General features: G+C 40.2%; 2 protein-coding genes across 8 annotated transcripts; both read right to left on the bottom strand.

The window, feature by feature from the left end:
- Positions 1 to 258: 258 nt before the first annotated feature.
- On the bottom strand, positions 259 to 12740 carry ggt7 (gamma-glutamyltransferase 7). 2 transcript variants are annotated; one of them, XM_074644123.1, is made up of 16 exons: positions 12575 to 12740; positions 11649 to 12233; positions 9146 to 9372; positions 8802 to 8953; positions 8576 to 8693; positions 8385 to 8452; positions 7021 to 7094; positions 6714 to 6907; positions 5663 to 5750; positions 4456 to 4583; positions 4270 to 4358; positions 4014 to 4166; positions 3774 to 3888; positions 3520 to 3657; positions 3297 to 3396; positions 259 to 1997 (listed from the first exon to the last, which is right to left on the bottom strand). In XM_074644123.1, the coding sequence occupies exons 2-16, from the start codon at positions 11866 to 11868 to the stop codon at positions 1825 to 1827; spliced, it is 2037 nt and encodes a 678-aa protein (XP_074500224.1). In that variant the 5' UTR covers positions 11869 to 12233; positions 12575 to 12740; the 3' UTR covers positions 259 to 1824. The 2 variants fall into 2 exon arrangements, with proteins under 2 accessions (XP_074500224.1, XP_074500226.1); XM_074644125.1 differs by lacking the exon at positions 12575 to 12740 and having other exon boundaries at positions 11649 to 11896; positions 11982 to 12122.
- Positions 12741 to 15013: 2273 nt separating this feature from the next.
- Positions 15014 to 25071, bottom strand: tp53inp2b (tumor protein p53 inducible nuclear protein 2b). Of its 6 annotated transcripts, XM_074644129.1 has the most exons (5): positions 24747 to 25070; positions 20072 to 20436; positions 19009 to 19326; positions 18753 to 18909; positions 15014 to 18665 (listed from the first exon to the last, which is right to left on the bottom strand). In XM_074644129.1, exons 2-5 carry the CDS (start codon positions 20193 to 20195, stop codon positions 18398 to 18400), a joined length of 867 nt encoding a protein of 288 aa, XP_074500230.1. In that variant the 5' UTR covers positions 20196 to 20436; positions 24747 to 25070; the 3' UTR covers positions 15014 to 18397. The 6 variants fall into 6 exon arrangements, with proteins under 6 accessions (XP_074500230.1, XP_074500231.1, XP_074500229.1 ...); XM_074644130.1 differs by lacking the exon at positions 19009 to 19326 and having other exon boundaries at positions 24747 to 25071; XM_074644128.1 differs by having other exon boundaries at positions 18753 to 19323.
- Between the last annotated feature and the right edge of the window lie 555 nt (positions 25072 to 25626).

Genomic DNA, 25626 nt, shown 5'->3' on the forward strand with positions numbered 1-25626 from the left:
GCAATGCCTCTATATAAATGTATGCAGCAAAATCTTGATTAATGTACACATTCATTGGACACTGGTGTTCATTAACAGGTAATAGAGAGGCTATGTGAAATTTGTAAAATACATCAGCTCAATTTGAAAAGTCCAGCCTTCCAAAAAAAGCCTCAGCCTAATACCTGGAAAGAGTAAGCTCAGTTAAGTACTCTGCAGTAGGTCAGACACACCAAATGTTCATGAGGGGAGGAACAAAAAGGCAAATATTCTTCAATGTTAGGATGTGTGCAAACAATTTATTTCTTGTGTTTGGACAGTGCTGATTTTTATTAAAATCAGATACAAACGTACGTGGAATCAAACATCAGGTGTTGTGCAAATGCGTACCTTAAGGCATGGTACTCTACAGTACAGGAAACAAGCATCAACAGTCGTATTGCACTAGTGCCCAAAAACAGAGATCCATCCTGGAATTAAATTGAAACGCTTCTAAAATGCAATGCTTTACAAAAGCTGTTACTTCAAATATATTACCTAAAATAATTACACAAGAACACAAAAAATAAATATAACAGCCTATTCTAAAATGAGCCGATTGAATGCATTGTGTTACAACAGTAGAAATAATGTATACAGCCCAACAAATGTTCATATAAAAATAGACAGATTACATTCAATCAATCTGTAGAGAATCAGATTATTCCCATTCTAAAAACAAGTATCTCTGCTCTAAATTAAAAAAGAAAAGGTAAAGCGACAGGTTTAAATGAGAACAAAATCATGCAACAACTAAAATTTCTTAAATTACATATTTAAATACACATATTCTATCATTAGTAATATTTAACAAATCCTCTTGTTTAAGAAAATTAATGATTAATTCTGAATGATGTATTTTGTGTTAATGTGTTAGTCTGAACATGGCCCCAAGGAGCCACTGATTTTTTTGCAACAGTTAACACTCCAGCAGCTGCACCAAACAACATCTAATCACAGTTACACACCATATCAAGAGCAGGACAGTGGATGGTTTAGCCTCAGTGTTCAGTTTAGGATAGTCTAGTTTAGGTGTGACAATGCAAGGCTTCATCACTGGTTTAAATATTATTAACTTCACCATCCCGTGTGATCTCAGGTGTTATTTCAAATGATGGTGAAATGCAGGGGAAGACAAGCAGAAAGGTGGAGGACCATGCATGAGTTGTAAATGGTGACTTGATGGTGTGACATCATTACTTTTTTTCATGTCTGCCCATTCGTGCAAAGAATCAATTTGTTCATCCATTTCGTTCAGAGTGCAACACTCTTGAATGTCCCGCTCAGTACCTCGCAGGACAAAAACTAGCTGTCACTCAACATTGTAAAACTAGCCATTATACTCTTCCATTTTCTTCCTATTATGTAAGACGTACTAAGTAAATCTGCTCTAACCCTCTTGGGTGTATTGCTTTCTCAAAGTGGACCTGGAGTGCATCAGATCTGAATTTATGAACACGCCCTGCTCTGTGTAATATAGGCTGCAGACTCTGACTGATGCCATTAAGTGAGAGACATTTTGAACACCATCTACACTGCAACTGAATGTTACTTGAGGCTGTGAGAAAGGGCATACCAACATCGGTATGTGAGATGGTGAAAATAAAATCTATAGGAGGATCCATATTGGATTCCTACAAGGTCATCTCAGACAAAGCTGCGTGTCTTTTTGTTGACTGTACTTTTCCATTAACTTATGTTTAGTGTATTAGGTGATGATCAGCCTCCTTACTCACTAACCATCGATCATACAGTGTTGCTCTTACCCCTTCTTAATTATGTGCGAGTGTGGGGCAAAGTGGTGCACTAGGGCATATTGGACATAGTGAGGGCGGAGGCATCAGCACTACGGGGGTCTTTCACCCCTATGATGAGGTCATTGGTTCTCCGGGTGCCCTCCACCAATGAGAGAACACCTCTCCTCTCCACCTCGTGACCTTTGGCCTGCAGCAGCGTCACGTCTTCCTCCAGAAACTCAGCTGTAGAAGAGAAAGAGGAAGATGATCTGTGGTTAGCAGGAAGAATGGACAACGAAAAATAAATGTCAAACTGAATAACTTCGCGTTTAAGATAAATAACACTCGGAGTGAGTTCACACAGCCCGGAGTAGCAATTGCGGTGTGTTTGGATTGTATGGCTATGAGGATTTTCAGCCATGCAGGTAATAGTGCATTATGTTTAAAAAAAGCACACATCCAGTATCCTTTGACCAAGAACCATGATAAAATTATATTTAGATCTCAGCCAGATCCAAAACAACCTGATCTGTACTACGATAATGTACCAGGAGATGATACATCTCCTTCATGAAGCCAGCAAGAAATGTGATGTTTGATAATGGGGTTCACAGCATCTACAAACATGTCATCATGATTTTTGCTACCTCCCACTAAAATTAAAGATGATTGTTCTTTTCACTTTGCAATGGAAAATCTAAACCTGTCACCTTTGTTTTTGATGACAATAAAGGTACTTGACAATGTAAATATTTGTACAAGGGCACTTTTGGGTTGTTCTTCATCTAGATGGCATGTGTTGTTGCATATTGCATGTTAATAGCAGGAAATGACAACTGTAATTTAGCCAAAAAGCCAATCTACACCGAAACATCAAAGGTTTTGTTCAGTTATGTTTGGACCAAACTACACAATAGAGGGCTACAGGAATGAGTCGTTAAACCCAGAAATGAGTTAGCATTTTTGTACTTCCGCTTCCCTCGTCTTGAAGTCAATGGTTTTTTTTGAATGGGTTTTTAGTTAGATGCTTGAAATAAGGTCTGTTGTTAACACACGCTTAAGAGATTTTAACATTTTGTTCTATGACATAAAATACGTCAGTAAATATCCCACTTGTGAATTTAGAAGCTTACGTGTCTTAAAAAAGGCGGCGTCTGACAAGTGGCTAAATGAAACTATTAAACGTCATCACAGCCACTTACCCGCCTTTACAGCCTCGTTGTGTATACTCGCGCTCACGCACCCGTGGTGTAGTTCGTTTATAGCCTAATGTTAGCTTTTTACTTCTGGCGATTGTATTTGCGCTTCAAAAATCATAAAAGTGGTGTTCATATGTGGAGATTATCTTGCTGAACAAAATGTGTAAGTATCATAAACGTGTGTTTGCCACAGAGCTTATTTTCTGTATTCATCCAAAACCCAATGGCAAAATCTCATTGGCATTTTGTCGAGGGAACCACGGCGATGCTAACTTCCTGGTTGGCCTACAAAAATACGTCATCCCTGCAGCGCTCTATAGATGGATCAGTGGGAAAAACTCACCGTCCACCAGGAGGGTGTTGGGCTGCAGAAGCGGGTGGAGTCTTCCATATGCCAAGCTGTCACTCATATTTTTACGCAAAGACAGAACATTCATCAGCACCTGTGAAGGATCAGAAAACAGAATAATATATATAGTTATATAGAAGATATATTGCATTTCCACACTGATCAAAATCTAACAATCAATCATGAATTTAATCAATTCTTCCAGTAAGTAAATAACCTGTGTGATGCCACTGAGAGCTTTCTCTCCATTGGAAGATCCAACGGCTACATATGTGCCACATAACCCGATGGCAGGCCTCACTGCTGTGGGCAACAGGAAGGACATGGGCCTCTTCCCAGGCTGGACACTGTTACGCTACAGCAAAAGAAAAACAAAAATCATGAGGACTGAGAGCAGCTACAAGAAATCTTTCAATAAAAAAATCAATTAATGCTGCAATCAGTTAAACAAAAGAGAGAATGCGCAATTACTGGGTTAGGTGATGATCCCTGTGTTTTATTAGGCCAGGAGAAATCCAGGATCTGGCTGTTCAAGAGGATTCCTGAAGGAGTCACTATCCCGCTGCCGAATGGTTTGTTTAGAGAGCTAAAATAACCACAAGTAAAAACTAGTCTTAGTTTAGGTTTTCCAGTGATGTCAATCCACTCTTAACCGTCACTGGGATTTGTTTAAACAATGTGCAATAGCAGTTCAATTAAAGCACGACGTACCTCATGACTGACACGATGTGGTCGTCTGGGCCCATGACCATGACTTGGGCAGCTGTCGCACCCGTCTCCAAGGTGAATGATGGAGTGTAATGGCTGACAGGGAAGGCCTGAGAGTCGTTGATCATCTGGCGCAGTAGGGAAGCCTCTGATTTACTTGGAGGTGGGAACAACAAAGGGCCGGGTTCAATGAAAATGCCTCATTGAATTAGGATGGATGTATACATTATATGTTTAAAGAAGACATGGGGATGTCTACCTCAGCATCTTGGCGACAATCTCTGAGACAGAAGCTTCATACATGGGGTCTCCCAGCCCACTAGCAAGGGCAAGAGCTATCTTCACAGCCTGGGAGAGTAATGTAAAATTAACCCGTAAGTCAGACGAATTACTGCACTTTGCACACGGTTTATGCTGTATAGCGGTGAAGAAGTTAGCTCACTACCTCTGCAATCCAGTGGTAGGTGCTGTTCCTGGGAACCTGGCTGGTAATGTTGTAGCCTTCCAGGATGTTGAGAGCAGTGATCAAGGCAACACCTGCATGTGGAGCCGGGGCCGTCATCACATGGTGTCCTTCAGAGACAACAACAGATCATAAGATCGAAAAAAGTGTTGATTTCTGTTGTGAAATGGATTAATTTCAGTGGCAAAATAAAACAGACCTTTTTCACGGCAGACATTTTGACTCGTCATAGCAGGAAAATCACAGGTGTTACTAATAACATTAACAATTACAATTACACCTGTGCTTTTCCTGGTTTGCCAAGTTAAAATGACTGCCGTGAACAGGATAAAGCATAAGAAAAACAGGAAATCGATAAGAATGAAACGGACAGTATATCCAATATATGCGATACAGAGCAGATGGGACAAATGGAACAATGTGAGGAATAAGGAAAAGTCCGTCATATATGCATTCGTAGGTCAACAGCAGCCCAGGCTTATGTGAAAAAAAAGAAAGTATTCAGATGTTAAGGTGTACATTGTTCCCACATTTCACCTCGTCAAATATCTTTGGAAATTGCAGTGGGATTGCTGGCTGCTGAAAAGCTGACGCTGACCTGTGTTGTTTAATGAACAGCTGGGAGCTCAACTACATTGCTGGCTTAACTTTGTATGGAGCAGCTGAAGGAGTATGAGTTGGAATAGCAGTAAGGGGATAAAGGGGGCAGAATTTAGTGTAAGCAATGAATTGGTGTTGAAATGAGTTATAGTGTAAGCGTTTGAATGAGCGCGTACTGAGAAGAAGTTGAGGTGTCATTTACCCCTAACCCTGGAATATAATATTCATAACTATGTTTTCATTAGTTTATAATCACCTGAAACTAAGAATCATTGTGTTTTTGTTAGCTTAGAATGAGCCATTCATATCTACATAGGGAGCGGGTCCTCTTCACGGAGTCTGCCATGTTCCTACAGAAGTTACCTGAAGGCTACCGCTCTCCGACACGCTTGGAAAGAGAGGAGTGAGCGGAGGGGTATTCGGTTGGTTGCAATCTGCAACCACACCACTAAATGCCACTAAATCCTACACACTGTCCCTTTAAATACCTTTTCACCACTGGTTCAGGTTAAGTGAGTTTTTTTTGTTGATACACGGTTTGTCCCTCAAACAGTTCTGCTGTAAATAGAAACAAACAACAAATATTTACCTTGAAAGGTTATCTCTGCTGGCTGCTGTAAGACTGTGCTGTAGTTTCCAAAGTCATCCTCTGTGAGCACTCCGTCTCTTGCTTGCACCTATTGAAAATGCAGAGGGAGTTAAAATTTTATGCTGATGAGTTATTTTTGTCCTGCGCACTGTCGTCACTAACAGGGAAATTCTATTCAAAACCATTTTGGTCACCTGACCCTCAATGGATACTTGATTTACTAGTTCACCTACATAACTCACAAAGGTATTCATAGTCAAATAATGCCCAGTATTGAGAGGTGCTTCCTCTTTTTGTCCTCCCTGTTTACACATTTACACACCTCTCAATATAACGAAGTCCAGTACACAACCACTGCTACTGTAACTACGGCCTATATACTGAAACTTGTAATTCAATTAAGTAGACTTTATGACAGAACAGTTGTATTATATTGAATTAGATGGTACAGGTGTACCAAATAAAGTGGCCACTGAGTGTATAATATATGATATAGTAACACATGGTTATTTTATACAATACATAGAATAAATTCTGTACTAATATATATTTGGAATATACAGTATGTTTTGGAACATAAACATACTGACACAAAGACAATGCAGCCATAGCATCTGAAATAATTTATCAATCCTCAAAACAATAACTACTAATTTAAAAAAGACAATATCTGCTTAGTGCAATGCAAAGAACTAATGATTAAATAAACTGATTTTGATTGTATTGAACTGCATGTTAACTACAAAACTCATTTTCAAATAGTACTCCAAATCTGGCTTTGTTTTGTGAGATTATTGTGCGTAACTACTGTAATAAATACCGTGTTTAAATCTTTCCTTTAAACCCCAGAACTATGAGTCATAATTAACTGACAGCATTATTTTTGTCACATTACGACTACTGAATTATTACCTCACTCGAGGCAAAACGTAAAAAGCAGATGTGAAAGTACAACAGGTAATACAAGTGACTCGCCGTCAGGATCTATGCAGAATTCATGACTACTTATATAACAGTTGGAGACAGGGAGGAAAAAAACGTTCTTCCTTACTGCTGCTGCCATTTCCTGTGTCAGGTTTCCACTGTAGAACTCCGACAGCCCCTTCCCTGCAACAGCATCCAAGATGGCTGCTAAATCCAGACGTCTGGTGAACAGCCCGGACAGGGGAGCCTCGCCGTTGGGTAGGAACAAATCACGAAATGCATCCGACATGTTTTGGTTCTTCGCTTCAGCCAGAGCTTCAGCTAGGGAGAGAGGGAGGAAAGGCCGATAATGTTTATACGACTAACACTAATCACAGTGTCATGAGTGTCAGTGACTTCACCCAGTGATTTGTACAACATTACACTGTACCTACCTAGGTCGTGAGTAACATTAAATCCATTTCTGGCCACATCTGCTGCCATGGCAACCACATCCTTCCAAGGCATTCTGGGGAATTTAAAAGTCACGAAAGACTGGATTAATTTAGAAATGTTTAGAACTCATATTAACACTCTGAACTCCTCATTTTCAAAGAGATTTCTGTGCCAAAATAATAATCCACAATGTTTTAGCATAACTTTTGATGGAGCAAGCTAGTTAGCTCTGTAACATCAGCCTCTTACCAGCTGAGGCATCAGGATCACGATAATTACACAGCATCAGAGTAATTGCAGCCCAACACTCTGGCTAAAAAAGAAACCCCAAACAATGACAACACAGCTGGTGATTCTTTCACTATGAGATCTCACCCCGTAAATATACTGTAAGCTGTTGCTATTCTTGTCTTAAAAATAGGCCTGTCAAAGTTAACGCGTTAATAATAAAGAATAAAATAATTTTAACGCCACCAATTTCTTTAACACATTAACGCAATTGATCTTTCGGAGGACGGAGCAGGCTCAGTTTTAAAGCTAGAGTGAAGATATGGCAAAATATGAAACTACAAAACCTAAGGAATCCATTGGTACCGACCAATGATAAAGCGATTGCCGCAAAGAAGGTTAAATAACGCTCCAAACTTGCACTAATTTTGGCAAAGAAAAACCATCATGGCCATTTCCAAAGGGGTCCCTTGACCTCTGACCTCAAGATATGTGAATGAAAATGGGTTCTATGGGTACCCACGAGTCTCCCCTTTACAGACATGCCCACTTTATGATAATCACATGCAGTTTGGGGCAAGTCATAGTCAAGTCAGCACACTGACACACTGACAGCTGCTGTTGCCTGTTGGGCTGCAGTTTGCCATGTTATGATTTGAGCATATTGTTGTATGCTAAATGCAGTACCTGTGAGGGTTTCTGGACAATATTCGTCATTGTTTTGTGTTGTTAATTGATTTCCAATAATAAATATATACATACATTTGCATAAAGCAAGCATATTTGTCCACTCCCATGTTGAGAAGAGTATTGATTATTTGAGAAGTCTCTCTTTAAGGTACATTTTGAACAGATAAAAAAATGAGTAAACAATTAATCATGGACAATCATGATAACGTATTTTAATCGATTGACAGCCCTAATAAAAATAAATAGTCAAAATGGTGGAAAATAATAGATTAGGTTCTATCTATAAGTGGCTTTTGAAACATTGGAGTGCCATGAAGTGAAACAAACAATAACACAGGAAGGAATGTAGAAAATCCAGAAAATGGTGTGAGGGCTATGACTAATATGGCATGGCATGAGGAAAGATTGGACAAATAATAATAGCATTACATGATAGTTACCGTACCTGCCATAGAGCTGGTGTGCCTGATGCATCCCACTGAGCATGCCGGGTACTCCCACCAGCAGGCCAGGCTGAAATGCAACAGTGAGAGCACAGTGCATACATTAACCTCAGTACTAGACAATAACAATAAGACTGTCTTCTGTTCTCAGACTCTTGTTAGAAAAGGGAAACACCAGTAAAAAATGCCTTACATGAAGATCAAGTGTCTTCTGCAGCATCTTCTCGTTTATGGCCAACGGTGCCGTCTCTCTGAAGTCAATGACCCTCGTCTCGTTCTTACGGATGTCATGCACCAACATAACTCCACCACTAAACATCAACAGAGCACAAAGTATTCAAAGGTTTCGTATTTAACCAGGTCTAAGAACCTCAGTGTTCGTCCAGTTGAGAAGAGATTGATATGTTTCTATCACTCACCCTCCAATACCAGAAGTGTGAGGGTGGACAATCCCCAGACAGAGGGCAGCAGTGATGGCAGCGTCAACACTGGACCCCTGTTTCCCCAGAACGTCAAAGCCAAGAGATGTACACTGCGCCACATCTGTCACCACTGCCCCTTGGTTAAAGATCTTGCAAGAAACAGGAGAACAAAGCAGGAAGGTGGAGATTGTCAATATGCCTTTGAACTGTCTTAGGTTTGTGTGGGAGGGAACTGAGAGGAGCATGTAGAAGTACTCATAATCCCATAATCACCTGCAGTTATTTGAGAATACAACATGGTTACACAAGTAAAACTGCAGGTAACACATGTACACCCCTACCTGTGGTTCTCCGAAGTAGATCTGCATGATGAGAGCTACAGTGACTCCTGTGGCGAAGGTGAGACAAGCTGTGATGATGACCGTGAGTCCATCTCGCTGACAGGCACAGTCTTCTGTAAAGGGGTCTTTGGTGGTCTCCCGCAGGGACGCAATATCATGGCTGGCCAGGTCCGAAGCTGAGGAGGGGAGACGCTGGAGGCGAGCCGACTTCAGAAACAGATCTGGGTCTGGGACATTCAACACAAACAAAAAGGCTTAGATTGAACAGGAAAGAGCAATATACTCTGTTGTCTCACACCAAACTCCATTCAAAACTGTGTCAGTTCAAAGTAGCCATGCTTACTGGACGGCAAAAATAATTTCTGGCTTCTGCATGCATGCAATCCACAAAGTCGCACCAAATTCAGTTCAAAAACTATTTTGATAATCGATCAGAACGTTTTTACACAAAGAATTCCAAACATTTCTGGCTCCAGCTTCAGGATTTGCTGCTTTTCTCTGTCATATTTGATATTAAATTGAATATATTTGGTTTTTTTACTGTTTGTTCAGACAAAACTGGACATTTGAGGATATCACTTTGGGCTCTGGGAAACCGCCATTTTTCACAGTTTCTTGACATTTAATGCATTAAACGATTAATTGAGAAATTAACGGGGCAATTAATTGATACTAAAAATAACTAGAGACCATCTTGTGATGGGATCACACCAGCCAGGACACCAAATCGATCCAGGGGCGCGGGCCCCTTCCCCATTTCTTACCCCCCCCCTACTTCTGGCGCCCTTGCTTGGACCACACCCATCTTCGAAACTCTGCCTCATTTTCATCTCAGCTACACACCTGTTAAGTTTTGTGACGCCAAATCGGGCCAGGGGTGTAAAGTTTGGGGGGCCAATGGCCCCTTGCCCACTTCCTAGCCCCTTACTTCCGGCTCAGATCGACCCATCGTCAAACTCTGCCTTCATTTTGATCTCAATTACACACCTGTAAAGTTTCGTGACGACATCTTGCACGAATGTGACGCTATCGCGTTGAAAAAATCTGTCCATTTTGTACACAATACATGTCTCTTAACATTATATTATAGTTTAATTTATCCATATTTAACATACTGTAATATTGTATGGGCAAGTACTTATATAACTTTTCTGAACAACATATTGCTGCTACAGATTTTTTTTTTTATCAGATTATCAACTTTTTCCAAAGCTCTTATACCAAGTAAAACACTTTTTTTTAAATTGCAGTTGCTGACTATATTTGACATCAATATTCTTTAAACCAGTACATTTGTCTTTGAAGTAAGATATGAGAATACAGATTTACCTTATAGTTTTAGATTTTTGTTAACAACTCTCAGTTCCATAATTACCCTACTAGACAGGCGGAGAATCTTGCTTTGTATAAAACATCTCATGATCAGTTTTCCTATCACATTTCTAGGAGTTATCTTGTGGAATAAAAATTTACATTTAATGGATTCCTCTGTGTCAACGTATATACTTAGAAATGCTCTGCTCACAAAAACATTTGATTTTGAAAAAAATGATCAATCTTAGAAACTTGTTTCTTGTTTGTTGTTCATACTATGAATATGGCAATTACTTCTGTTGCTCTGTATTTTTTTTATGTTTGAACTATACTCCTACACTTATTTTTGTACGGTAAATTTTGTATCACTAATGGCTTTAATGCCTATGTAATTATATAGAGTTTTCTCAGGGAAGTGCTTTTTCTACTGTGTCTTGGTGTACTACGTTAATGTATTGTTGGCTATGTATTGTTTTAAGTTGATGCAGCTGTGTGCAGCACTATTGTCCCAAGCAAAATTTCTCCTTGGGACAATAAAGTATATCTTATCTTAAGATTTAAAATGTACTGGTAATTTTTGTATGATAATATTGTACCTTTTGTATGTCTTTGGGGTGTGTTTTTTCTATATAAGGTCTCTGCCACACCCTCATGATCTTTATAATTACCAGCCACAGGCTGTGGCGCAATTATCCGCTGCCACCCTAAATCAAATCCAACCTTTAGAAATGATTTGTGACGATGAGCAATGCAAAAACTCCAGGAGATTTTACTGAAAAACAATCATGCTTCATGAATCCACATCCAATAAACCTAAACACAATCAACTACAGTGTTTGTGAAAGGTTGATTTTTACTAGCCGTGACAGCATGTGGGTGGTATTGTTTTCACCTTGTGAGTCTGTGTGTGTGCGCAATGAATTCCTCTGGCACAATGGTTACAATGGTTATATGTCTGTCTAGGTCATGAAAATGTACAGGTGTGGTTGAGATCAAAATGAAGGCAAAGTTCGACGATGGATGTGGTCCAAGCAAGGGCGCCGGAAGTTGGGGGGTAAGAATTGGGGAAGGGGCCATTTTCTCCCCACACTTTACGCCCCTGGCCCGATTTGGCATCGCGGGCTGGTGTGATCCCATCACAAGATGGTCTGTATAGCGTAGTAATTGTGTCTAAAATTGTCTGACTCACCTGTATCTTGCTCACTCAGGACGTTGTCATCCTCTTTGCGTGATTTTTGGGTGTTCTCTGCAGACAGCGTGTCATCCTCTGGGAGCCTTGGGAAGCTGGTGATGCTCATGTAGTCCACCGGAGAGTAGGCACAACCTAGGGTGGTCTCCGGATTGGCATCTTTATCCGCTACACACCCACTTGGGTACCCTGCCACAATCTCAGGAGCAGGGCTGTGCATGATGACCCTGCAGTTAATCTATCTCTATCTAAGGATGTGTGAGGGAGTTAGGGCATACTTTATATATTTGCAATCACATCTGTTTCTTGTCTGGGATGATCAGTCACACACACCTGCTACTTGTCATCCAGATGTTAAAATCCCTGTAATATGCCTTTAAGGACCACTAGTGTTGCTGTGGTGCTGAAGATGGGATCTTTAATATCACCAGTATATCACAATACTGATGGTAGTTTCCTGTAATGATAAAAGCACCAAGATCACTGCAGCTTATATTCCTTATTATGCTTCATATAGGCCAAGAGGTGGTGTGTAACGTTAGCTCCGATGATGATGATGCATTTTCCAATCATGTAGGCTGCCACCTGCAGAAGATAACAACAAACCATGTAGGTCAACTAGTCTTCAGCAAAAAGAGACATGTTTGCTTCTCGTATTTAACCTGATCATTACACTGAGTAGGCTATAGTCTACTGTAAATATTGACACACGACAGTGTTTCTGCTTCCGTCTTTCTATGGCGCAGCAAAGCAAGTTAAATACATTGATAACGTTACTATATATTAAAAATAACCTTTAAAAACACAAACACAGAGCCGAGCCTCGCAGCGTTATATCCTACGTGTGCTGCTGTCACAATTAAGCTAACACATCTACATCCTTTCTGCCTGCTACAAACAGCTCAAAGCGATGTTACAATACTTACTGTTGTCGGAAAATACGTGTAGTTTAAATAAAAATCATCCTTTTCGGTGTTATTTGGGGTTTTTGTATGAACATGGCAGGTGAGAGGAGAGATGAGCGGTATAGCTCTCTCCGTCACCAAGACTACAAGAGCTCCGCGAGCCTGAATCACGACACCACCACGGACTGTTGACAGAGGTGAGGACACACGGTTTTGAGCGAGTTGGTATTACGCATGCGCAGTGTAACTGGAGCTGCGGCTCAATTTGCGACAGTGCAGATTAGATGTTACTGCGCATGTGCAGTACTACCGAGGATTTGACGCGTTGATGACGCGTATTATCTCCTCTTTTTTTTCACCCGCCTTGGACACCACACACGGAAGGGAAGCTAGTTTCATACTGAGGTATACAGCAGCTCTGAAAAACCAGTAAGATTTAAAGGTCCCATATCATGCTCATTTTATTATTATTTTTTTTTTATACTTTATTTTTTCCCTTTTTTCAAGGCTGTTTTCATATATGCAATCCACTGTTCGTCATTACACTACAAGATGATTCTGAAAACATTTGAAACGAGAAATAGACATTAAAGTAACTAGAATATTGATTCATATTTGATCAGCGCTGCCTAGTTTGACCGTTTGATCGGAGTTCGCGAGTGTTGGAAGCTGGACGGCAGACTCTAGATCAGTTCTGATTGGTTATTTTCCTTCCCGTCTGTGAAATCTTGCAGATGCCATTAGGAGCACTGGAGGACCTCCTCTCCACCACAGGTGCTTCTTCAAGCTATTTCCCACCCAGTATTATGATGATAGTGGCCGATGAGAAAAAACAAACCAGGTGCCTTCCACGTCTCACTGCCTGGTATGAAGTTACTGGTGAAGCGGATAGACAGGTTAGCAGGTCTGAAGAATACCTACTCCAATTACAAACCTACGGTCCCTCCCTTAAAGCCTTTTCTTTTCTTGTTCCTCCACTTTCAGTGTCAGAAGACGATTACAACTACAATACTCATGTGATTCCTCAACAGGAAATTGTTTTGCTCGCTTTAATCCACACAAAGGTCAAAGGTCAACTCAGCAGATTATGTCCCAGCACACCACAGAAATTGGACAACTCAAATAGATGTTATTGTTATTATATATGTTTGCCTGTTTACATGTCTTACTTTTCTCTCTTTTTCAAGCCACTATGAGTCCATGTTGTGCATGATAGCACTCCGCCCATATACCGAATTTACACCCCCATTACCACACCAGTCTGTCCACTTTTCTTTTTTGCATACTGTATAGTAAACTTACCTACATGTCATCTTAGACAATGTCTCCCACCCATTCCAAAAACAAGTTATTCCTGCCTGTAGCCATCAAGCCTTTCAGCTCCTCCCTCAATAGTCAATAGACCGTCAGCAGCTATAAGCCCATCATTTATTTATTTATGTCTTAACTGAGCAATACTGACTTAACGCTACAATAACTTGTGCAATAATTCAACTGTGCAATACTCTGATTTACTCTGGCATTAATACTTAATTATACTGTACATTGCAAGCATTATTTATACTATTCCTGCCTTTTAATCATCTTAATCATAGATCCCATTTTACAGCATTAATATTATTTACATTATTGTTGTAGTATACATATTCCTAGAGCTGCAATAATTCATAATTATTAGTTGTCAAATATTAAATTATTCACCAACTATTTTAATAATTGATTTATCCGTTAAAATGATTTGATTCCAGCTACTTAAATGTGAATATTTTCTGGGTTCTTTACACCTCGATGACAGTACATTTTTTGAGTTGTGGACAAAACAAGACATTTGAGGACATCATCTTGGGTTTAGGGAAACACTGATCGACATTTTTGAACATATTCTGAAATTTTATAGACCAAACAACTAATCAATTAATCAAGAAAATAATCGACAATGAAAATAATCGTTAGCTGCGGCCCTATATATTTCTTATTTGTATTTTTCCATATTTATTGTTGGTATATATTGTAGTATAATGCACACATTTTACATGCTTATTTCTTATAACTTCTCTGTTTATATATATATTCATTTTAAAGATTTAAACTACCAAAATGTATGTAAACTATGTTATCTCTCTCTTGACCAGCTATGTTAAAATGCTGCCTACATGTTAATGCATCAGTAACAATTATCATAATAATATAACACTGACAGGAGTATTACTTACAGTCTAACTGTCAACTGATGATACTTTAATCACATATACCTGATAGTACTTCCGTACTTTTACTTTAGTACTATTTGGAATGCAATACTTGCACCTGTAATGGAGTGTTTTTACATTGTAGTAAAGTAGGCTACTGCTACATTTACTTAAGTAAAGGATCCACCCTCCATCACTGACAACAGATCACATGCTTTTAGCTCTAATCCCATTCCCTCCTGCTCTCCCACATGAAAATAATGACACAAGATTCAGGTGTTAACCTGAGTATTTATTGTTGTTGTTTTTTTGGCGGGTACCTGTGTTTTCTGAATGGATGCTGGAAAACCCATCCGTTGATTTTTGCATAGGTCTTGCCTGTCAGTGGACGACTGTCCACTTTGAGGATGGAAAAATCAGTACATCACAAAAACCATGCAGAAATAGTGAAAGGCACAATCACCATACTGTAGATATCAGATACACCAAATTTTTATATGTCTATATATTTCATTTTTATGGAGGGGATGGGTGTACTAATTGAGATGTAATGTAACACGGGCGAAACCCCATGTGTTTTTAAGCTGCCATCGTTTCAGGGCACGACATAAAACATATGAAACTCCCCAGACATTCAACGCCTCTCATTTGAAACGTCCTATGGTGAACAAATGTTATAAGAACTATATGGGAAAATACAAGCATATTCTATTGTATTTTTGAGGATACATTTAATTTTTTTTTGTAATATATAAACTATCTCCTGCCTCATCCTTTCCCTGTCCACATCATACAGGCTCCACACACCTGGTGACGACTCCCTCTCCCCAACCACACCGTTCAATAATCACACACAACATACTGAGAACACATTTCCTTTTTACATGACACAGGTAAGAAAGGAAGAAATAAAATGGAGGCAAACAGGACAGGTTTGTAGCGGCAGAGTGGTATCTAGGGTGGTCTTTACATTTTGTATGCACACACACACACACATTCACCTGTGATCTCTCCTCAGTCAGTTAGAATAGAAAGCCTCTGGGGTGTGAGGAAGTCTAAACAGAGATCACTATGTGTGTGTGTGTGTGTGCATGTTCACCACCTCAGATCCATCTCCTGCACCATTCAGAGGAATCAACAGGACACATAATAGTCATCCTTAAACAGAATAAAAGATAAAAGTCATACTTATATCATAAATTAACAGATATTAACAGATTTTGAATAAAACAATCATTTATAGGATTATTGGCAGAAATGAAAAATGTGTGATTCAAGGGGAAAACTATGTTATCCAGATGATCTGAATGAGACATTTCCATCTTCCAAACAATCTGACATGAATCCCCAGACAATCTGTCCTTTGGACACAACAGTACAGATTGTGTTAAAACCAGGTCATTGTACTGAATCCTCACCAGCATTCATACAGCTGTGCTAAATGGAACCTCTGGAGGGCAGTGTTCGCATATGGCACATCAACTCTGAGTCTAGTGCTGTTTTTTTATGGTGCATCTCAAGGAGATGAGACTGAGGTTGGGGCAAGGACACCACTTTTGGCCACTAATGCCCTCTTGATTTGATAATGAGCACAGAGGTGAGGCAGAGAGAGGATTCTCATTAGTCCCATCGAACACAACGCTGTGTGTGGTGGACGCGAGTCCTGAGAGGCTTTGACATCTAACGGAGCGCTATAAATTGTTTTGTAATATTTACAAGAGAAATAAATGACCATTCTTTTTTTTTTTTTTAAAGAGTTTCTAGCATTTAACGTGTCAGTACACCTTCTCACACACAATTTGAATCAAAACAAAAAGAAAAAAAAATCACAAAAGAAAAAAAAAGAGAAGCAAGCACACAGCACACCGCTAAAACTTTGACTCACAAAATGTATGACAGTGCAAACTTACATCCATGTCTCAAATAATTTACAAACATTAGTATACACTTCAGCACCATTGTTTACTATTGTTGTTGAATACATATCAGTCAGCTAGATCTTTAAGTGGAAACTGTTAAGAGCTGGATGTTCTAACAAGAAATGGACGAACATGATGTAAATGTTAGGTGAGTTGCACGACCATGTGCAAGATGATAGTTTTGACTATGTTGAAGGGGGAAGACGGGTGTTATTCTTCCCCTTTCTCCCAACAGTGACTTCTCAATGAGAGGGACTGATGTGTACATAGGTCGTTCTTTCTTTTTGGTGTTCACATGGATAACGTAAGATCACGGCACACACTATGGATGAAAATGGCTGATGTGTGCCGGGCACATTACTTTAGTTTACAGACCACACATTGAATGATCATCATGCTGTGTATGATCCACAGGGAGAAATTTTTTTATTTGTTGGCTTTAAAAGCCAAAAGTGTACTTTCTCTTTGTCTGACAGGAACAAAGTTTCTCTTGTTTCTTTGGTGGAACCATGCAGAGAGAGAGATACTTTAAAACAATGTTTTACAAGACAAAATGAGCAAAAAACAATGTCACAAAACAAAATAAAGAGTTGCCATCAATACCGCTCTTTACCTCCAATAACCTGCCACACCCTGTAACCCAAAGGCAAGCCCTGTTTCAACTCAACTCCATTCATACCCCTTATCAATATTTCTATCTATATTTTTATTATGAGTGCCCCATAATACCATTCTTCATGCAAAAAGAAGAACACAGAAGAAATATTCAAAATAAGGGCCATTTTCTAAACACTCACAGGCTGCTCAGAGGGTTACATAACACTTTCCTATAGCTGTTTCATGTTAACCCGCTCCTTTTAATAATGTCTAGTTGTAATTCATCGTGACATTACTTGTACTCTTTAGTCTGTTTTGCTCATACTCTCACCATCGTCTACTTGCTCTCATCCTTCGCAAAGTGAGAAGAGGGAAATATTACGACATTTGTTTCCCGTGATGAAACAGGTTGCCACATGTTTCCTTGCCTTTGTCTAACTGGAGAGAAACAAATGTCTAGTAATTTTCCTCTCACACTCGGCCCACACGGTATATCCTTCCACCTTTTCTGACAAAAAATAATCACCTGTAAAGTAAAGCTTCGAAGACATGATGAGTTGTTTACTCTGCAAACACACTAAGGATTAACTTGTCTCTGTCTTGCATGGTTTCCACCAGAAACGTCTTAAAAGTACACTTTCAATTTCAAATCATTACCTCCAAATTTTAAAAAGTATTTTAGGGATTTAATGATTGATTTAAAAAAAAAAAAAAAAAAAAAAAACATGCCTTGAGGAAGAGTGAAAGAAAAGAGCATATTTTACTAAAGAAGAAAAAATCAATAGAGCTAAACTTTTTGTTGTTTTTCAGACATTATTTTTACTAAGTATAACCTGTATAAATATTTTTGAAGACTTTTTTTTTGTTGTTTGGATACTGCAATGGACAACAAGTATTATAAAGGTCTACACAGCAGAACAGCAGAATGGGGGCATTAAACTACCAGGTGGAGTCTGTTTGTGACTAGACCAAAACAAAAAAGCTACTGGTCTACTGGTATCTGAGTGTCATATGATATAATGTGCAGAAATTAGAGCAAATGTGCCGTGGGTGATTACATTTAACTTTGTGTGTCTTGGAGTTGACTATGCACTACTAATGCCATCAGAGTAAACGACGTCCCCTGGTTGCTGGGGAGTTTAGTGGCAGATGTTGCGCTTGGTGGGCTGGTGAAGGAAGGTGTTTCTGGCGTGGTTTGCGTGGCGAGGGACCTGCTCCCTGGTGCGGTTTTGGCGTTGGATGCGGTTGCGGCCCAGATGGCGTCGATCGATGCGGGCTTTGCTACGCTGGACCCTGGCCACTTGGGTGACCTTGGCCAGAGCTCCGGCCTGGGCAGCTGCTCCACGGGTCACCCTGGTGGGCATCGTGCTGCGGGTGGCAGGGGCAGCGGCTGCTTCTGCCACTCTGCTGCAAGGAGAGCAAAAAATGATGGTGTGATTGTGAAAAAGCAGGTGAAGGTCAAGTGTAGCCAGCATAAAAAGTACTATTTCTCACCTCACGCTGCTCGCCAGGCCGACAATGCTTTCCTCTCCCACCAAAGACAGGTTGTTGTTGGAGACCATGGAGAAGTTGCTCGGGGAGACGTACACAGACATGCTGGGGTGCTCGATGAGCAGGTCCTCCATCGGGCTGGCCTCCGCTGTGGCTCCCTCTGCAGTGAAACAGGGGGGAGGGGTGACAAACCAGCTCTCATCCATGCAGCCTCTCTCTGGGCCTGCCCTACTGCTACCCCCACTGCCCCCACACTCACTTCCAGAGCCAGGGGACATCGACGGGGTGGAGGAGGGCGTGGACAGTCTGGCCCGTCTCGGCGGGGTCACGGGTGTAATAGCACCCAAGTCTGACGGGCTGGCGCTCGGACAAGACAGGGGGTCTGATGGTGCTACTGCACCTCGTGCCCAACCTTTATGTGTCCTACGGCGCTTGTGAGGCGGGTGAGGAATGGGGGCTGGACATTCAGTCCTTGTATGTGTGACTTGATGATTTGATTGGTTACTGTCTGGAAATGATTGTGCAATCGGTGGGGCTCCCGTCTCATCCTCCGCCTGCATCATGCAGCCAGATTCTTCTGAGCACATGGCAGCAATTAAGATCAGGGATGAGACGTCCAATAAAGACAGATGTATAAGGTGGGGAGGGAGGATGTTGCAAAAATGATGCAAATGTGGAAGATTTTCAAAAAAGCCATGCGGGTTGAAGGGGGCAATTTTTAAAGGGATCACATACGCACGCGCACACATACCAGTGTGGGGAATGTAAGGGTGTTTTAAAAAAAATTGGAGGAGGGGAAGAAGAGGGGGTAAGGAAACAAAACATAAAAGAGTCACATCATTAGTTGTGTTGACCCTCTAAGGTTGCGATTATGTCAGCGACATAATGTTTGTCTCAACTCTCCTGAGAGGTGCTTTTATGTTGCTTTTGATGTTTGGTCGGCTTCTGAACGAGCACCAAAGCAAATTTTCATACTCAATAATTGTCTTTGTCATGAGTGAGATCATAAACAAAGAGGGAGGAGATGTATGTTCACAGAGAATTATGTGTTTCCATCAACTGACAGACAACACGTTTGGTATGGCAGCCATATGGGTGAGCACCGGTGTAGTAGCGCCACGCCCCGACTGATTCTTCACCTCACCTCATCATCCCCATCTTTACTTCTACACGTCAAATGTTAGTCAGTATTATAGACATGCAAGAAGGACCAGCTAACTCAATCTTTGAACATAAAACATTTCCCAGTTTGGTGTGGCTGTAAAATGCCACACCGACCTATCCAAGCCACCACTGTACTCCCTCTGCTGACTGAGACTCACCAGGCAGGTTGACGAGCATCCATCCCTCCTCGTCGGCCTCCGTCACACAGGGGTTGGGTCCCTTCAGCTCAGCTGCCACCTCTTCTACCTCCCCAAACAAAAGGTTGCTCAGACGCTGAAACATGACTGCTTGTGTTGTCAAGTGTTGATGATGCTTTTTGTCGTCCACAAAGAAAAAGCTGTAGCTGCCTTTTTTTTTCCTTTTCTTATTTGTGTTTAGGTATCGCTTGTTGCTGTTTTAAGCAATTCTTTGTCTCTTTTTTTTTTTCGCTTGAAGCCCTTTGCTGGATCTCGGTTTTGACAAACAGGCGTGGACAGGCTTCTTTAGTGCAAATGTAAGGTTTCACTTGGTTTGGAGCAAAGGCCTGGAGAGAGAGAACAAGAGAGAAAGAAGAGGGTGGTTAATGGTGATCAGAAACTGCTTCATTGGCAACATTTCCTTTAAAAAGACATCTAGAAAAAAAGAGAGAAGAATTTATTGGGTTAATTTCCTACTGCTTAGTCACAGGTACATTAGATAAGCACAGTGAGCAATGTGTGTGGTGAGAGCTTTCTCAGGGTTATTTCAAGACACATTACGACAAGTCGGAACTATTGTTTGGGCTAAAACCTCAAAGCATTTTGACCTACTGTAATGACATGTTTATGCAAACAATGTGCCATAGTTTTTTTAAGTTTCCACTCTAACATTGGATAGGTTGCATATTAGATGAGGTGGGAATCTTCAGATCAGCTTGGATGAAGCAACACATACATATTGTTACTGTTAACACTTTGTATCTCAAAAAAATCAAATCTTCATATCGTATTTCATTAAAAAGCTGCATTAAGTGGCCACTTGGGGGCGGCGCTGCAAGCTGTAAAAACACAACATTATCGCTTTAGAAAGTTGAGATTCCTAACATGTTAGCACACAGTTATCATTCATTTGGAGCCGTGTTTCTGGGCAACTGACGAATGTAACTCCAATACTCTCCTTTTGACTCTGTGTTTTATCTCTGTTTTGGTCTCCACCAACCCCTGATGGAAATATCTGTCTCTTTAGCTGCTAAATGGTTCACTATGTTCACCAGCTCGTCGCTAACTTTGTCTATCTGCTGTTTGGTGCTGAACAGGTATCGTAAAAGACGGTTTATAGCTTTTTCACTGAAAACAATGCTGATGAGAGCGGCAGTGACAGTGAACCAAAAACCGAGAGTGAAAAAAACAGAAAAATACCTGCAGAGTCTGGTAAACGAATAAATTACTGTATATGTTGGGTTTGTCTCTACGAGTGCACCGCTTCACACACACATATTCAATTGATCCTTTGTTAATATAAAAATATTGATTATACTAGCTTTAAAGCTTGCTGACAGTTTTTACAACCCAGACAGGTGTATGTACTTTAGATCCTCAACTAAAGAGAAAACAATTATGAAACTTTCACATGATGATGATCTCAATTTTGAAAAGCATTGGCAGAAGAACACTGAGCTACAGTGGGAGGTAATAAATGTGTTTTATGATGAAATATATTAAATCAGCAAGCAAGAAGCTGGTGGACAATGGCTGCACTCCCCTCCCCCGTGAAGTTTAGATAACCAATCAGCACAGTCTCAGGACAGATGGACAGGCTAAAGAGGAAGAGGAGGAGATGGTGGTGATGAAAGGAGGTGATACAAAGACCAGACTCTCACAAAGTGAAACAACGTGAGTGTGCACAATGTTAAAATACAAAGACAAACAGAGACGCAGAAGGTACTGAGGCAAAGGACAAGTGCCTGACCTAAATGTGAACACGATGATGTAATGTTGAACAGATGTTTAAACAAACACAGCTTACAAGACAAACCCTTACATGTTCAAAGGCTGACTTTTATTTACTTAAACCGTGACTGAAGAGATCAGAGACCTCTGCCAATACTTGCTGACACACTTAAAGATATCTCTTGAGTTTTAGGTTAACTTGGCTTCTTCTCATATGCTTTTATTATATATTAGTTTATTTGTGTACTAGTTTCAAAGTTCTAAAGGTTTAAATTACAGATCGTAACTTATTTCAGTCCACGATCTGTTTGACCCACTTTGTCTGTATGGAAATCCAATATATGCTGCTGACTTTCAACTATTTCATGGGTGGATCAAAGACACGATAGAGGTTGGTATTAATGAAGGAGCACAGATTAAAAGGTGAAACACAGTGCGTGTGACAGAGATTTATATACAGAGCGAAGAGACATGGAAGGAGTTATGCATGGATGCTTGTTGGGAAGCGAACACTTTCGGTCCTTATTAGGAGAATCACCATGGAGACCAGAAACATAAAGGGAAGATGGAATAACACTAATTTTAACAAATATAGTCACTGTCAAGGAGACTGTTTGCATGGTTGTATGCATGAGAGAGAAATGAACTGGGGGAGAAAATGGGGCCAAAAGGTAGAAAAAAATCCTTATGAGCCTACTGGATGGAAAGCTCTCAGCTGTATTTTGTTAATACTCTGGGTTGTTCAATTTTACTCCCTTTCTAGGTCATGTGTTGAAAAATCCTATCCAGTCAATTAAATAAAAAGGCCCACGGTTGTTATATTTTGGGGATTTTGCAAAAGAAAACCAAAAAGATACAACAAACTGAGTCTGAACTGAGTCCACCCTCAACACTGACATTGTTTTAATGCATTCCTGAACTAATAGAAACTTAAGTCATGTGAACATTGAGAAATCCAGATAAACAAAATGTTGGTGACACTGTGTACAGGGCTGCTTTGAATAAGGTGCCGCAAACCAACACACACAACACTCAACATTGACTACTTGCAGCACTTCCCTTATAAAACAATTTTATCAGTTTGGTGGCTGTAACAGCTAATTCACGGCTATCAGACTACTGTAAATATAGCCTTTGATACTGCCAATAAAGTACAAATAACCACCACTGATATGGTGTATATCCTGGAGGAGACAGTTCCTGAATATAAGGCATAGGTTGTGTAAAAGCCTTATCTGAAAACTAACACCCATTAACACTGGTAAATGTACTTTGAAGTAAAATCTATCACATGTCAGAAAGCCGAGGGTCAAATAGAGTATTTGTTTAAAAAGTTGCAGTCACTTTTTTTGTTATATCTTTCTTGGTCAGTCCTATTCTTCTTGTAACAGTACTCTTTTGCCCTTATTGCAGGAAAGATTGCAGCTACTATACAGTAAATATACTGTGGTATTAATTAATGGTGGATGCGTGCAGGACTATCTTGTGTTTATTATGTAGTAAAATTTAATTGAGAAAACAGGTTATTTAATTCTATTTTTAGCATGCATTTTTAAATATATGACCAGGCACAACAGGTGAAAATATCCCTTTAGGCTTATTCTGGCTCGTTTACAGTTCTATTTATCAATGAGTATTGTCCCTGTCAAATAAATGTATGAATTAAAAAATGTGACAAGTCAAATCTGATTAAACCTAAAATACATTAAGATATGGCATGCACACTGCAGCAGAGAGATGTTGCCTTGTTCTGATATGGTCATTAGGAGCACTGACAGGCCTTATTTTGTGTTTTTATATTTAAAAGTCACATGATAAATAAGATTTCACAGGCACACAACTGCACATCCTAAATCATTAAAAAAGGATCTTGAATAATGGATCTGTCTTTTGACATTGGTCTTTTTAAAAAGAGGAGGAGGAGGACGAGGAGGATGGGAGGGGACTCACGGAATAAAAACAAGACGCCCGTGACGTCACGCACACGTCACTGACGCTGACAGAGAGACGCTCCAGCCTTTTTTGGGCGACCGGAGGAGAGAAAAAGATCTGAACAGCAAACATAGCGAAAATATATGACAATACGATCGAGTATATGCGACCTATATATGTTGACTATGACTCATCTGCATTTTGCAACACTGAGGCTGTTGCAAAATGCAACAATAAGGCTGTTATTGTCGACGGTCATCGTCTGGAGTTGAAACCCATTATGGAAAAAAACACCAAGCCTACCTACAGCAACAATGTTTACATGTTATATACACAAAGATACCCCTAAAATTAACAATGACACATCGACCTCAGATTGTCGACAGCCTGAGAGAGAAGACTTTCTGCAGAGTATCCAGGTTAAACATGAATTATCCGTATTAAGCTGCACAGCTGAGGGGTCAAAGCAATGACAGTTGTGGCTCAGCGACGCTGCACGAAACACATCGACTGCATAAGCTACTGACAATACAATGAAACTGCTATTTCACATCATAAATAAGAATCGCAGAGCCTCCAGGGTCCACCTCCCCAAAAAAAACACATCAAGATCCGCCATCGACTCTCCAAATCAGCATTTTGGTGCAATTTTTAAAACGCCTGCTGGATGTCCTGCATTATAGCCTATATAGGCTACACGTATGCAGGCTGGTGTCATTTTTCATGGATGTAGGACGTCGAATCGACCTAATTAAGCTGCTACCAAAATCTATTCGTGACCTAATAATAGGTCATTACCTCTTATAACGCACAGCCAAGTCAAAGATAGCCTCTTAATGAGTCAGTGACACACAAAAGCTATGTTAATGTCATGATTTCATGATATCTGATGGGTATTTTTCTGTAGGCCATGATAAACATAATGCTTCACTGGCAGAGACACAATTTAGTTTGAGATCACACAAAAAAGCAAAGTAAAAAAAATATATCTTACCTGCCTTTGCAATATTATTCAAGTTGTAAACGAGATCTCTCACACACACAGTAGTAGAAACGACAACAATTTTCTTAAAGCATAGCTTTAGATAGTCTTGTAAGTGAGGTAGTTAAAACACCATTATAATAAGCTACAAAAATAAAAGGCTTTCTTCTTAGAAGAAGGGCTTCGTGTAAATAAAATGTTACACGGATTGTTTTTTCAGATCATAACATCTGCAGCTTGTGTTCCTCCTCTCCTCTCTTATTATTTTTTTCCTTTGCTGCAGATTTTTTTCCTCCTTGTTTATTGCTGCCTCCAGCTGATCCTCGGATCAGAATGTAGAACGTACAAAACAGCTGATTGTGAGATCACAATACGCTCGGCCACGCCCACTTGGTTACGCCCACATTGAACCAACCAGCCAATCAGATTATTACACCAGCCATAAGCCAGGCCTCTAGGTAACAGAGGGTTGGGGGGGCTGGAAGAGAGAGGAGCTGTCAACCTGCAGCCCAGATGGAAACGGTGACTTCACTCAGAGGACTGATCCGGGATCAGCTTCTACTCTCACCATGCCTGCTGTTTTAGGTCACAGATGGGGGGATGGTAAACTGATCCTGAGTCTGTGCTCACTAGAGCTGCAAATACCAAGCCTTTCTATAACATGGCAAGGCAAGGCAAGGCAGCTTTTATTTGTATAGCACATTTCAGCAACAGGGCAATTCAAAGTGCTTTACATAAACATTCAAGAACATTGCAACAAAGTGCAAAAGAACATTAAAGGTCCCATATTGTAAAAAGTACGCTTTTCATGTCTTTTATATTATAAAACAGTTTTAAGTTCTATATAAAAACCGTGAAAGTATCAAAGCGCTCAATATACAGAGAAATACAC

This window comes from Sebastes fasciatus, chromosome 8 (assembly GCF_043250625.1).
Source record: "Sebastes fasciatus isolate fSebFas1 chromosome 8, fSebFas1.pri, whole genome shotgun sequence".
NCBI lineage: Eukaryota > Metazoa > Chordata > Actinopteri > Perciformes > Sebastidae > Sebastes > Sebastes fasciatus.

Excerpts from the sequence above, each read along its gene's own strand:
- ggt7 (XM_074644123.1), bottom strand. The coding sequence starts at position 11,868 with ATGCACAGCCCTGCTCCTGAGATTGTGGCAGGGTACCCAAGTGGGTGT. Across the intron at positions 8,694-8,801 it reads CACACTTCTGGTATTGGAGG|TGGTGGAGTTATGTTGGTGC; the intron begins GTGAGTGATAGA and ends GTTGATGTTTAG. Across the intron at positions 4,359-4,455 it reads CCTACCACTGGATTGCAGAG|GCTGTGAAGATAGCTCTTGC; the intron begins GTAGTGAGCTAA and ends TTACTCTCCCAG.
- tp53inp2b (XM_074644126.1), bottom strand. The coding sequence starts at position 20,195 with ATGTTTCAGCGTCTGAGCAACCTTTTGTTTGGGGAGGTAGAAGAGGTG. Across the intron at positions 19,327-20,071 it reads GATGCTCGTCAACCTGCCTG|AAGAATCTGGCTGCATGATG; the intron begins GTGAGTCTCAGT and ends CCATGTGCTCAG. Across the intron at positions 18,666-18,752 it reads GGCCTGGCGAGCAGCGTGAG|CAGAGTGGCAGAAGCAGCCG; the intron begins GTGAGAAATAGT and ends CTCTCCTTGCAG.